This window comes from Vombatus ursinus, unplaced genomic scaffold (genome assembly GCF_900497805.2).
Source record: "Vombatus ursinus unplaced genomic scaffold, bare-nosed wombat genome assembly UNPS02014779.1, whole genome shotgun sequence".
NCBI lineage: Eukaryota > Metazoa > Chordata > Mammalia > Diprotodontia > Vombatidae > Vombatus > Vombatus ursinus.
Window position 1 is genome coordinate 658792 of NW_020954557.1, and position 15164 is coordinate 673955.

At 34.3% G+C, this 15164-nt stretch overlaps 1 protein-coding gene across 16 annotated transcripts in view; it reads left to right on the forward strand.

The window, feature by feature from the left end:
- Positions 1–15164, forward strand: part of LOC114045671 (bromodomain adjacent to zinc finger domain protein 2B) — a 342755-nt gene that overhangs the window by 211385 nt on the left and 116206 nt on the right. For 12 of the 16 annotated variants that reach the window (XM_027865764.1, XM_027865749.1, XM_027865748.1 and 9 more), the window contains 2 exons: positions 7198–7365; positions 8482–8675. In XM_027865764.1, coding sequence (XP_027721565.1) covers positions 7198–7365; positions 8482–8675 — 362 coding nt within the window. The remainder of the gene's footprint in view (positions 1–7197; positions 7366–8481; positions 8676–15164) is intronic. The other 4 variants (XM_027865761.1, XM_027865758.1, XM_027865762.1 and 1 more) reach the window with 1 other exon arrangement.

Genomic DNA, 15164 nt, shown 5'->3' on the forward strand with positions numbered 1-15164 from the left:
CTTTGGAAAATTAGAATTAATAAAAATTAAGATCTGCCAATAACACTGCATTTATCTTACAAGACCCTTCCCAAAAAATCAAGATAGTAGTAGTGAAAGTATTTGAAATCTTAAATTTGTTATTTGACTTGATTAATGGCCAGGTTTTCATTTTGGGCATGACATCAGCATGCCTAAACCTTAGTGTTCTCTCGGTACTATTAAAATCATAACCTTTGTAGTAGAATTATGCTTATTGTATCCATCATAAGATTTTCCTTGCCCTGTGATTTTAGGATGATATTTCTTGAGCACAATTTCAAGAACTTTCTAGAATACTCTCCTATCAAATGGTCTATCACTTTTTAGACCCCGTGTCACATTAAAGATTTGTTGTAGTGATTTAAAATAAATAAGATTAGGCTGATGTGAGAAGTTAGCCAAAATGTCCCACTTTTGAAAAATTTTTAACAGGTGAGGGTAAACAGTGTCAAAATACAAACAAGAAATTTTTAGGAAGTTTAAATGGAAACAGTTAATTTTCAAGTGGACTTTTTCTAACATTGTGCTCCATGTTAGTGATTACTACCAAAGTTAACAGTGAAATTATACTGATGCTGCCCATGTACATAGTTTAAAATCTATTAGCAAGTTTATTCTTGAAATATTTATTGTATGTAGTTATTACTTTATTAGTAGACTATTTTGTGATAGTTTTAAAAGTTCCTTCACTTCCCATGTTTCATGTGAAAATTTCAACAAAATGATTGACTTGAATATATTTCACACAATATATAATGGAGGAATTTTTCTAGGGATCTATATAATTTTTTAAACATGAATATTACTATGGGTTATATCTTGAGAGCTTTGTTATTAGGTAAAACAAATTTTCACCATCAAGTGGTATCAACTTAAACCAATGTTTGTTGGATATATATCTTTCTTTGCTTTTACTTATCTCTTCTTGGCATAATGTAACATCAACATTTGGATTTGCCAAATTTTCTTTTTTATTATTCCTTTGGCTTTTCTTGTATTTAAATTACTTAAGTCCTACTAGAAATTTCAAATTCAACACCAAAGTTATGGTAGTGATATTGGTGCTGCTGCTGCTGCTGATGATGACATATGTATGTGTGTGTATGTGTGTATATATATATTTTTTTTCTAGAGTGGTCTTTTATGTTTTGTATTTAAACTCTATTCACTAAGTGATTTCTGTAAAGTTAATTCTTCCTCATCAGCTGTTTTGAGCCTAATTTTAAATACATAATTCATAGTCCAAAATAATTTGTTAAAAACAAGCTCTCACCTTCAAGAAATAAGAAAGAGACAGAAGTAGAAATATTTAATTCAACACTATTTCATAGGGAAGGTTAACTGGTAAAATACAATTGCCACATCCGTGGCCAAAAGAACTCTAGAGTGACCTCATCCAGGAGATACTGAATCTGGCTAAGCCAGGAGACATGGAAGCCCAGGGTAACACTGGATTTAGAGTACAATCTCATTTGCAAAACATTTTAAAGAAGGATGTCAGAAGACTGTGAGCAATATCATCTCACAAAATGGCCAAAAGCAGTTAAGAAAATGAACCTGCAGAACAGTTGTTATGAGATCCAGTCAGGCCAAATTATCTTAAGAATTTATAGCTGAAACCTATAAGATCATAAGAAACCTGAAGATCATAAGGAGACAGAAAAGAGGAAAGATTCTTTTTAGCAACTTCTTTTCATGGGCAACCACAGTTGCCATTTGTACTCTACTACCTTTGTACTAGGAAAGGAAGTGCCACTTAAGGAAATTAAGTCAGAAGGTGCAAGGAAACTTAGGTAAATAGAAAAGGAATCTGTATAAGAGGTGGCATGATGTTAAAGTCACGCAGGGATCATAACTGAGAATATTTCAAATGAGGGGAAAATGCCAGAATAGTAGAGAAAATGATAGACAATGCTTTTACCAAAAATAAACAAACAGAAACAAAATTGAAAAATCAGCAGCAGCTACTTTAAAATTAGACTCAAAACACCTGATCAGAAGTGAATATTTCTAAAAAGTATTTATATTATTCAATTTTCATTTTATAAACAAAAAATTATGTAGATTTACAAACAATTGGCACCCATATGTCTACGTTTTCATCTTGATGCATTTTATGAAACCATTCTATACACACATCACAAGCACCTGTGTTGAAAACATGAGAAGAAAGCAGTAGATTTTCTCCTGAAGACCACATCTTTATCTGACTGAGAAACAGAAAGAAAATGAAATCTCTCTATGTTAATTGTTGATTTTGGAAAAGCATTTAACTCAGACCAAAATGCAGCCCTGAAATTTCTCCTAAAACAAGGTATATCACACATATGTTGAAATTATACAAGATCCCTTGACAAATAAGAAATAATTATTCAGTGAACCCTTGAATACTGAAATAAAATTGAGATGTCAAACTGACATGTGCTCACCTAAATGATTCACCTGTGTCACAGATGTTCTCTGTTGATTCTAAACAAAAAAAGGATTACTGGTTGACTGCAAGCTTCTCCAAGTGCTTCTGTTCTCAGATAATATTGTTTTGGTTTCTTTGGACTCCAGAACACTACAACGCTACTTCACTGAAATATGCAGCATTGCAAGAAATGAAGAAATGCTTAATCATCCACAATAGAGGGGGAAAGTACATTCAAAATACATATTGCCAAGACCATGTAAAGAAATTAGATGGGCAGTGAATCAGGTTTCTCTGTCTACCTATTCACCTGTCTACACATCATTGACAGGCACTGCAGATGAATGAGCTGGGCTCACAATTGAGCAGGCAGAGGAGATCTAGATCAGTCTCATCTGGGAAACTATCTTGTTTCTGTTGATCCCAAACATTGCATCACTGCAGAAGCCTATTTAACACCAGCATAGTAGTGATGCAATATGATTAAAAATCATCGAACACCACAACACTGAGAAGAATCAAAATTTTAAGTAACCCTAAAAACAATGTTCAGATGTATGGTGGGCATAACTAGACTGTATAAATATTGCCGTCAATGACATGTAGATGTGAGCTGACATAAAAGACTAAAGAGAGATAGGCTAGTTATGTAGTGGAAATAACAGACTGTATAGGAATAGTATACATGCTACTACATTGGATTTAGAGTTTAGAAAACATAGATTCAAATTCTACCTCTGCAACTGCTACCTGTCGGGAATGGGAAAACCATTTAATGTCTCTCACTCTCATTTTTTTCATTTATATTATGAGGGATTGGATTAGATGTCCTTTAAGGATGCGGCCAGCTTTAAAAATCATCATTTTGGGGCAGGTAGATGGCAAAGTGGACAGAGCACCAGCCCTGGAGTCAGGAGGACCTGAGTTCAAATCCGGCCTCAGACATGTAACACTCACTAGCTGTATGACACTGGGCAAGTCACTTAACCCCAACTGTGCTCATCAAAAAAAAAAAAAAAAATCATCATCTTATTTTCCTATTTTGCTAACCCATAAAAATAACTAAAGGAAAATTTTAAGCATTTTATATAAAACTTTTATGGAGGGTTTATAGAAAAAGAATCACGGGGTGCAAATGTATTCAGGGCTTGAAATTTTCATTAGTGGAGAGAATAATTATACTGATGAAGTCATAAATGCATCTAATGATCAAAATAAAGAATAGTAGCCCCAATCATTGCAGTAGATTTTCTCCTGAAGACCACATCTTTATCTGAATGAGAAACAGAAAGAAAATGAAATCTCTCTATGTTAATCTAACACACATTTTCCCTTTATTTCTGAACAGTCTTACTTCAATTAGACAGGGTTATGCCATAAAAAGAGATTTTTGGTTCAGTTTCCATGTCTATATACTGTTGATTTTATATTAGCATCATTTAAAGAGAGAAGTTGTCCTATGATATGTGAGGGAAAAAAGTTGGACTCAATTTAAGCTCATAAAAAGTCATTTCAAAGTGGCAATTGTAGTTAACAATTTATTTAATCTTTAATAAGCTTTCTGATTCTTACATTTAAAAAACAGGTAAACTTTGGTTTCTTTTTATATGTTCTTTCATAGGGATACTCTATACCTAGAATTTTAGACCAAAAAAAAAGCTGTTATAACATATAGTATATCTCATCAATATGTTTTTAACATTATTATATTCTTCAATAATTTCTATAGTTTACTAACAATGGAGAGATCACTTTTATTTGCAATATTAGGCAACAAACCAGTGTTTTGATGGTGTAATAGTTTTATCCAAATAAGGAGAAATTTTTTTTCCAAGGAGATTTTGGAAAGAGATTTAGTTGATTTCTTTGCTATTATTTTCAAACCATTTTATCACAGAAAAATAGAATTTCAGAGTTGGAAGTAGCATTTATTCTGATACTTGAAAAACCACCCCCCCATGATAAACCTGGATAAATAGTTATCTTGTCTCTGTCCGAAAGACCTTTAGTTAAAGGGGGACTCACTGAGGCATCCCAATTTTACTGTTGGATAGCTTTCATCTTTAGGAAGTTTTTCCTTGCGTCAAGCCTACATTTACATATTTGCACTTCTACTCATTACTGCTATGTCTGCCTTCTATGGATGAACAAAATAAGTTTATATCCATCTTTCACATGATAGTCTTTAAAATACTCAAGGATGTCTATCCTGTTTTTCATAATTTCTTCTTTGGGCTAAATATATCCCATTCCTTTTGCCAATCTGCATATGGATAAATGCCATTTTTGTTGCCCTGGTCTCAATTTTCTTTTGCTTATCATTGTTCTTCTTAAACTTTGGTATCCAGAACTGAACCTAAAATTCCAGAAGTGGTCTAAACAGGGGTGAGTACTGTGGGACTACCAATTCCTGACTTCCGCAAGGGGGAGGGCCCCTTTATTTCCATCCAAGATTATATTAACTTTTTATCATTGCCCTATAGATAGCACTGGTGTCTCAGTGAGTCTACAGTCAATTTAAATCTCAAATCTTGTTCAAACAAACTGCTACTTAGCCATACCTAATCTGTATTGTGCTTGTGATGGTAATTTGTTTTAATCCAGATGCTAGATTTTACAATTATCCCTATTAAATTTCATCTTATTAAATTCAGCCTTAATGTTCTAGTCTTTCAAGATGTTTTTGGACACTAACCGTTACCCAGTTGTATTAGCTTTCCCTCCATCTTTGTGTCACCTGAAAATTTCATAAGAATACCATTGTCCCTTTATTCAGTCATTGATAAAAAATATTAAGCAGCCTAGAGGTAAGAGCATATCCATAGGGCATCCTTCCAATTTAACTTTGAACCATTCATGATTAATCTTCAATTCTGGCCAGTTCTGAATCCATCTAATTGTGGTATTTTCTAGTCCACATTTTTTCCAACAAGAATATCATGTGATAGTTTTGCTAAAATCTAGGTAGACATTCAGCATCTACAGTATTCTCCTAATCTACCTACCAGTTTAGTCATCCTGCAAAAAAAAAAAAAGGTAATGTACATCAGCAACACATATGTCAAAAAAGGAATTTAAGTTACTGTGGCATGACTTATTCATCATGCTGGTGCTTTGTGATCACAATTTTCTTGGGAGTTCAATAACCATTTTGTTAATAATACATTTTAGAACTTTTTATAGGAATTGAAGTCAATCTCACTGACCTGTAGTTCACAGATTCCATTTTCTTTACTCTTCTCCAACCCTACAGCACTTCTCCTGTTCACATTCACCAATTCTATCAGTGGGTAAGGATGTAATTCACCTAGGCCAGAGGATTTAAATTCATCAGGCTCGGCTACGATCTCTTTACTTCTTTTGGTTAGCTGATCCCAAATAGCCACTTTTGTTTCGTCTTTCAAAGAATGTTCTCCTTGGCAGAGAAAACAGAAATAAAATAAAACAAGTGTTGAACAATTTAATTGTCATCAAGTATTGTCTTCCTACAAACTTTGAGCAACAATCCCATCCCTTCTTTGATACTTTTCTCATAATAACTTTAAAAACAACCCTCTTTGTTGGTATTAATTTTCCTTGCTAGCTTCATCTCATTTTGAGCTTTTAGCATTCTGACACCTTTCTTATATTACCTTCCCAAGCTTCTGTACATAATTCTGTTATCTGCTCTTCCATCTTCTGCACACATCATTAAAAAGTTGTTTGGTGAGTTTTCTGTGCGTATTGATATTTTTATAAAACTCCTGTTTTTCTTCTTCATTAGTAGTGTTTCTCTTTTTGTCTAAAGAGCCTTGAGCTATGAAACTACTTCAGTCACCACTCTGAAAATACAATTAAAAAAACCACTTGTCTGTTGTCCAAAGATTTCACAGATCTTCTAAGAGGAGCTATTTAAAGAGTTAAATTCTAGCTGTTGAGCTATTGATTTCAACGTTTTAGTTTGATAGACAGTAATTGTTTTCTAATATTTGTTAGGAGATGTAGGAAAAAATCCAGGCTTTTCTTATTAACTTTTATGGAGAGACTCATAAGGTGGTATTAAAGATATGTAATTTAAGAAAATTACCTTTAACAGTTCCATTCCTTTACAATGACATTAAAAGGCTTCTTTGGGCTTTGTGAGTGGATGGGTGTGGGAGTATTCATGTACATACATGTACGTAATGTATATATATTAAATTGTTGTAAAACATTTGCATTCTGAAATTATTTCAAGAAGACATAATTAATATTTCTATGAATATTATTTATACCATTTGAACTACAATGGTTCAGGTTCACATTCTGCCTAACTTGGGAGGCTTCTTTGTGTTTTATGTGAATCTGACCATAAATTTTGGAGTAAAAAAGAGGCAAATGTAGTACCAAACATTTTAATCTTTTTACTTTTTTGAAAAGTCATTAGAGAATAGAATAATTACTACATATTTCAGGTTTTCCATGTTGTTTTTAAAACCTGAAACACTTCTCTTCAAATTCTCAGTCTGTGAGAAGCTGCTGATACACATATTAGTGAAGAGCTTGATATGATATTGTCTAAGTTCAGAAGAGTAAAATCAAAAGCACAAGCCATAATTTGTATGATCACCTGGTGTGTCTTATGTTTCATTTGTTTTCTTTTTCAGTAACTAAGTTTGTCAGAACTAAAAGAGGTAGAGCTCAATACAAAAATTTCGTTTTGAAAATGCACTCAATTCTTTTTTTAGATGTTGTTCTAGCATGACTTTAATTGCAGAAATAATACATATGTGTGTTTATTTGAGGTGCAGAATGGTGGAGAACAGCAGATGTACATGCTCGATCAGGGGCAACTTTCTTTTCACCACTCCTGGGGATTCCGCCACTGTTTGCTTCTTCAGCTCAGAATCATGATTCATCTTCATTCCATTCAAGGAATACAGGAAAAAATAATCGAAGTGGTCTAGAAAAAGGTAACAATACAAAAATGCTAAAACAATATTTCAGACCCTTTCCTGTCATAGCAGTTTTCAATGGTATTTTTGAGTTTTATTCTCAAGCATTGTCATGTGTGGAGGGTGCTCTCAGGCGCATACTAATGCCTCCCTGAAAAGTTACTTTGTATTTTAATTTAATCTCGCAATATGATATTTAGCTCTAAAGTATGAATTTTGTATTGTATATATATTGTGCTTAAGTTTAGTTGAGGTTTAATTTCTTTAGTTTGATGAATAAAAGTGATGCCTTTTATGATTGCCTGTTCAGTAATGTTCACTTGAAAGAAAATAAACAAAATTCTTTGTGTGGACAGCCTAATGAAATATGGTTCATTATGCTATGGGATTAAGTAATCATCATAAGTAATCATAACTAACCTGTCAGTTCTGATGTAATTAAGATTCACTCAAAGAGCCAGACATGGGGGTCTACAAAAGGAGGAAGTGCACAACATTCAACAAGTTCAAGGAAGGACTTTTTTTTAATATCATTTTAAATGCACTTTGTATGCCAGAAAATTATTTTCATCATCCGTGTAAATATTTATTTTGTGGTAAGTCATGTTCAGACAACATGACATAGTGCTTGGAGACCCAGCATCAGAAAAACCTGAATTTAAGTTCTGACTCTGACACATACTGACTTTGCAACCTTGGGCAGGTCATTTATCTCTCAATGCTCCTAGGCAACTCTCCTAAGATTATAAATTGCAGAGCAGGTGCATTTGGTAGAGAGAGTTTTCTCAGTGAAATCACAGGTTTGGGTCAAAAAAGGGAAGCCACATGTGCTACAGCAGAAACTCTCAGCCTCTCTTCAACAGTTTTAAAACCTTGATTAGGGTCTACAAACTCCTTCTCTCATCTCTAATCACTAATATTAACAATAGCATTTCAGAGGACTACATTTGTCTGTTACTTTTTGATATTTTGGAAATTATTGTCAGTTTTGTATGGAAGTTTTCTTAAGGCTTAAAATGGTTTTTGACAAATTTTCTTTCCTGTAAATAGTGAAAGATTTCATAGCCTAACTTTTTTCGAAAAGGAAAAATATTTCCACAATTGTTTTTTGAGATTCTTATTTTTTTTTTCAAGGTGTAAATGGGTCAGTAAATGGAAACAGTCCATCACCTGTATCTGGCATCAGTACATCTGTATTAGCCTCTACAGCTTCAAGTTCCACTGGACAAACAAAAGCTATGACTCCAGGAGGAGGAAGTCGCAAATGTAATCAGGATCAAATGAAAAATCCGCTTTTGGATGCCAGAGCTGACAAAATCAAAGATAAGGTAAATTACAATCTGAAAAATCCAAGACATGGCCATAGATAGAAGGCATATGGACTAATTATCTAAAAGTTAACTTTGCTATTAAATACTGTGCATTTTGGTTTTACCAAAATAAATGGCATTTTATCATGTGGTAGTAATATATATCTTCTGTTATACCACAAAGGTAAGTGATTATGTGGATCTGAATTACAGAATAAGCCATGTCAGCTCTATCCAAATATAGTATTGTACTTATCAATAATAAGTAATGATGCAAGAAGAGGATACTAACTCACCTTAGTCACATGTCATTAGGCAGGAGATATTACACTTTTTTGATCTCTGAAAACCTGCTAGTTCCTCTTAAGTGCTTTGAATTATTTCTACTTGGGTCTGTCTACTTTACCTTATACTTACAAGGTCACCGTCTTCACCAAAAAGCTTACATGAAGGGCCTATTTTCTCCAAACTGTGCCATAGACACCTGAATCCTGCCCTTAAAATCTAAGACAGGCTTGCAAATAGATATGTATACATACAAAATTAACAAATGGTAAAATAAAACATCATAGCAATAATTAAATGAAGAGGTAGGTGTACTATATTTTTATTTATGCTTGAAATATACTTTTTTGTTATTGTTTTTCAGTCATTTTCAGTTTGTCCAACTCTTTGTGATTCCATTTGGGTTTTTCTTGGCAAAGACACTGGAGTGGTTTGCCATTTTCTTCTCCAGCTCATTTTACAGAGAAGGAAACGGAGGTAAACAGCATTAAGTGACTTGCCCAAGGTCACACAGTTAGTGTCTGAGGTCAGATTTGAACTTAGGAAAATGTGGGCCTAACTCCAGGCCCAGCACTTTATCTACTGCACCATCTAGTTTCCCTAATATATTTGCAGATAGCATTTATTGTATGCAATTTGTATTATTTAGGGCAGCTAGTTGGCACAGTATTTACTACTTTCCTTTCTAGAGGTTCACAAACCATACTTTTAACAATATGTTCTAGAATTTTGCCAACTATCAAAGTCAGTATCATTGGCTTGTAATTTGCAGATTGTAGCCAATTCCTTTTTTATTTAAAAAAAAAAACCCTCTGGGATATTGTTCCTCTCCAGTCCCATGACCATCCTTCCTCAGTCCTCAGTCTAAGATCACTGAGCAATTGTTATCTGTCAGTTCTTTCAGTAGGCTGGGATATAATTCATTTGGGCCCAGTAACTTGGTAATCTCTTGTCATCTCCTCATTTTTTCTTGGATTTCTATTTCATCTTATCCATTTTCACTCTAGCTTTCCAAACCAAAGGCCATTTTCCTTGGCTGGGAATATCAAAACAAAATATAAGCTGAGTAATCCTGTCCTCTTTCTGTTCTAAGTGCATAGCCAGCATTCCATTCCAACATGGACCTCCTTGCACAGAACATAATTTTTAAATGTCCTTTTTCATTATTGTTCTTGGTATTCATCACTAGTCAGCCCCCTGGTCATTCAGAGTTTTAATACTCAATATAAACTTGTTCAATCTGCCTCTTCTGTTTTTCCTTCTTAAAGGTTTTGTTGCTCCAATTATATATGTGTGTGTATACATTATATATACATCTACACATGTAGATGTATACACATAAATATGTGATTGTCATTTCTCAGATATATTCCCCTACACTACATTAGAACCTTCCGTTTTCAGTACAGTCAAATTAAACAAATCAACACCTATCTACTCTGTCTCCCTCTCCCTACTCTTACCCCACAATCTGGCATTCATACCATTACCACAGTAATCTTCCTTATGTCACTCTTTTGGTCTAAAATCTTCAATAGCTCTGTATTTCTTGCTGAGTACATTTCAAATTTATTTGTCTGGCATTCAAAGCTTCCACAGTCTGGTCCCAGCTAGCCTTTGCAGACTTTTCTCATTTCCTTCCTTAGCTCCTTCCGTGCTCTAGCAAATCTGGTCAACTCTCCATCCACAGAGAGTGCTTTGCACTTTCCCATATTTTTGCTTTTGTTCATGCCATACCCTTTGCCTAGGATATCTTTTCTCTCCCTCTTTCCTAATGAATTCCTACCCATCTTCTAAACAGTATGTCAAATTCCATCTCTTGCAAAAAGCTTCCCTGTTGGCAGTGAATGATTCTTAACCCTCAGACCTAATAATATTTTATTTTATGCTTCATTATTACAATTATCATACATCTCTGCATATTATAGTTATTTGTGTGTGCATCATCTCTTTAATACAGTGCAAGTTCTCTGACGGTGTCTCACCTAAACTTTGCATCAGTTCCAGTACCTAGCACAATACTCTGCACGTATTAAAAAAAGTTTTTTGAATTGAGTCTTTTCCCCATTGCTTAAATTCTTCCTGCTTATGGAGATGTTGTATTTCATTGCTCCATCCTCCTTGCCTTTTTTGTCTTCATGGGTCAGTTTATTCTGCCTTATTTTGTCTCTTTCTCTAAAATTCTTCCCCCTTGACTTCTCTCCTACGATTCCTGTACAGTTATCTCACAACAATCTGTTACCCATTCTCTTTCTAGGGGAAGCCTAGCAGATGGAAAAACACTCTATGTACCCTTGATCCTCTTTTTAAATTGGTAACAAATCTCTGTATGGTTCTAGTAGTCCCACTGGGCAATCTCAATGACCCATTATTGATTTTGACTACAAGGTAGAAACTTTTGCTTTGTTTACCAAATACTGAAATTGTTCATATATTGTCGTTTAATATTGTCCTCCCTTCAATCTCTGACTATGCTTTCAACCCTCATACCAATACTATCATCCCTGAAATCCTCAACTCTTTCTAATTTTCAGTCACTTATCTGGTACTCCTAGAGTTATTAGTGCTATCATCATCATTATTATTATTATTATTAAATTCATTAATGACTAGTGGCTTTATTTGGATTCATACTATAATATATTAATCACTTTTATAAACATGTACTAGGTGGTCCAGTGGATAGAGGGCCAGGCCTGGAGTCAGGAAGACTCATCTTCTTGATTTCAAATCTGGCTTTAGACACTTAGTAGCTATGTAAGCCTGGGCAAGTCACTTAAGCCTGTTTGCCTCAGTTTTTTCATCTGTAAAATGACAGACCACTCCGGTATCTTTGCCAGAAAGACCCCAAATGGGGTCACGAAGAGTTGGACACAAGTAAAAAATGACTTTGCCTATCTTTCATTAGTCAGAAGATACTGTAGAAACTTCCCGAGTAACCATTTGATTGATTTTAGTCTTGTTGCCCTATTTCCAAGAGGTTTCTTTTTATGTACACATTTATCTTACATTGTTATTTCACCATTTCATCATTTTAGTCTGCCATTTGGCAGCTTATTGATGATTCCATTTCTTTAGTGTAGTTTTCACAGTCCTTATTTCATTATAAAAGTTTCTTCCTTATGGACATTATATTTCTATTATTTGAGACCACCAAAATTCCTTTTTAACCAGGAATATCCTATCCACCAAATTTTGTATTTTCATTTTCCAAAAGGGACTTTGTTTTAGGGAGTAACTTCTGGCATTTCTTTCCCTTTACTTCTCCTTCTGATCTGAAATAACAATTATGTAATCATATTCAAACTTCCACTATTTGTCTAGTTGTATACATCATTGTTTTGTGAGAGCTTATAATACCATATACTCCTTTATTAAAGTGAGACATACTGTCTACTTTGAGGAAGATTTTTCAGAAGTTTCATTTCTTTGGTTGCAAGTATAACTTAAGTGCCCAAAATACAGTGACTGTTTATTTAGCAATTTAGGATAGATTTCCTGTTAGGAAATAAACAGCTGCCTAACACTCCCTTGGACCGTAATGTGAAATATGTTAAACAGAGCAATTTTCCCAGGAGGTATAAGTCATTCCTGACTGTAAAGTTGTTAGAAATATTCAAGATCAAACACATAACATATTTGAAAAGTATATGTCAAGTCAGGCTCATAATTTTCTATCAAATAGGTGAAAAATCTGATTATTTGACTACATTTAATTATTCACTACAGAATCCAATTACATAGTACTGGCATATAAATACAGTGGTTACTCAAAGATTTCTTGTTATATGGAATTCAGTTAGTTTATTTGTATAAGGGAGTAAGGTAATAAGCATTTATATAGTGTCTCCTATTTGCCAGGCACTATGAAAATTTTTTTACACATTTCTCATTTGATCCTTACAACAACCTTTCATGGGAGATGATATTATTATCCCATTTTATAGATGATAAAACTTGATATAAAGATATCATTTATGCTTAAATGATAGTGAAACTATATTTTTTGTAACTTTTGACATAGTTTTAGCAGCTTTTCAAAGTTTTCTGCTTTAAAATGATAAAGACACAAAAATGGAAAAAATGGGGCTTAGATTTCCTGAGTTGAAATGCTCAGATGATTACTGTCAATCCCTCTGAAAGTATTTCCTTAACCAGTAAAATGGAGATAAGAATCTAGAAAGATAAATACTGCCTCTCAGAGCTATTGTGAGTAAGTCGGTAAACCATAAAGTGTTATGTAAGTTTCAGTTTTAACGTTAGTCAGTAAACCAGTTTATGATGACTTATGACTTTCTAAATATTTATAGTTATTATAGTTATTTTATTTTATAATTATATTATATTTATTTATATTTATATGTTATGTTTTTATATTTATATATTTATAATTATATATTATATATAATTACATATAATTATAGTTATTTTATTTTATAATATTAATTGTTGCCTCTTCTAAAGTCTTACTCCAAAATGTAGTCCTTGGGTCAAAGTCTCTTTCTCGACTCAAAGAGAATCAACCCACTGGAAACCTGTTATCTGTTCCCTTTGCTTCCACCCAGCTAAGCTTTGGGAAAATCACTGTCCGATCTTTCCTGGGGTATCCACTAGCTCTTGTTTAAGTGCGCTCAGCTTTACAGGCTTCAAAGCATAATAATTTTATTTGCAACGTGATGTCTACAGAAAGAATCATTATACAAACTTTTTTAAAGTCAAGCAACCAGTTCCTCAGTGAATTACCTCCCTCCCCTGGCCTGACCTGTATAGTCTCTAACTCACTGTGCTCCCTTTCACTGCCAGGAAGGGGGAAGTTAGGGTTTGCTCCTCCCTGTCACTCTCACTTTCCACCATAGCTCTGCCTCCTTTTGCTCACTGCTGTGGTTTTACCTCCTCCAGTGGTAAAGGAGGTGACCCTAGGTTTTTTTAAAGGCTGTGCTTGGGGGACGCAGTCTCTAGTGTCTCATCACCAAGAAGAACGGTTCCCAAGTTTTGATATTCCTCACTTTCTCAAACACACCCTTAGCTGCTGCTGCTTCTTGCTTCTCAGTTTTCCTTTTGTGTGTTGACTTCCCCATTAAGCTCCTTGAGGACGGGGAATTTTTCTTATTGGTATCTCTGGAGCTTAGCACAGTTGCTGGCACATAGTAGGCACTTAATAAATATTTATTGAATTGAATTGAAATTGCATATTAGGTTTGTCTGAGTCAGAAATGTTTCAAGTGGAATCCTGTTGACAGGCTATACTTTTGCTGACTGACACCTGCCTCAGAAATGAAGAAACTCATGACCAGCTGGTTGAAAGGCAATTGATCAATTCTTTGTCCACAGCACCCCATGAAACTAGGTAGAATACAAACATCATTCAGAATTATGGATCTGCTCTTCTGCCTCTGCCTGGATGGTAGTAGAGGAGCCAAAGAGAAGGATAGTGGGGATTAAGAAGCACATAGTTTTAGAGCATCTGAAAACATTAGTCTAGTTCTTGGTATTCACAATGTGAGATCTTTGTTCAATGATGAATGAGTTGGAGAAGCTGAAATCAGTACTGACATGCTCACCCTAAATGAAATGGGAATTTGCAGCTAAATTGCTACACATAATTTAAAGGAGTAGTTCCCAAATAGAGTACTTATATTAGTAAATAGGAGAGCTCACAAGTTCTCCTCAGAAAAGCAAATAAAGGAGTTGGCAGAACTGATTTCATTATGTGTCCCAATGCTGCAAGAAACATTATTTTAATCAGTTAATCAACATGCAAACAACTATATACAAACAAGATATATACAGGATAAATGCTAGCTATAAATTAGAGATAATCACAGAGGGAAGGTACTAGCTTTAAGGAGAATGGGAAAGGCTTCTTTTAGAAAGTGAGATTTTAGCTGAACCTTGAAGGACGCCAGGAAGTGGCGACAAATGAGGGAAAGAATTCCAAGCAGGTGGGTCACCTAGTAAAAAGGCATATTGTTGGGAGATGGGATATCTTATTTGAGTAATGGCACACAGGCTAGGGTGCCACTGGACTGCATAGTATGTGGAAGGAAGTAAAATGTAAGAAAACTGGAAATGTAGGAAGACAGGTCAGGTTGTGAAAGGCTTTGAATGCCAAATAAAATAATTTTATATTTTTTCTGGAGGTTGTAAGGAGCTACTGGAGTCTGTTGAATAAGGGATTGACATGGTCTGGCTTGCATTTTAGGAAGGTCACTTTGACAGCTG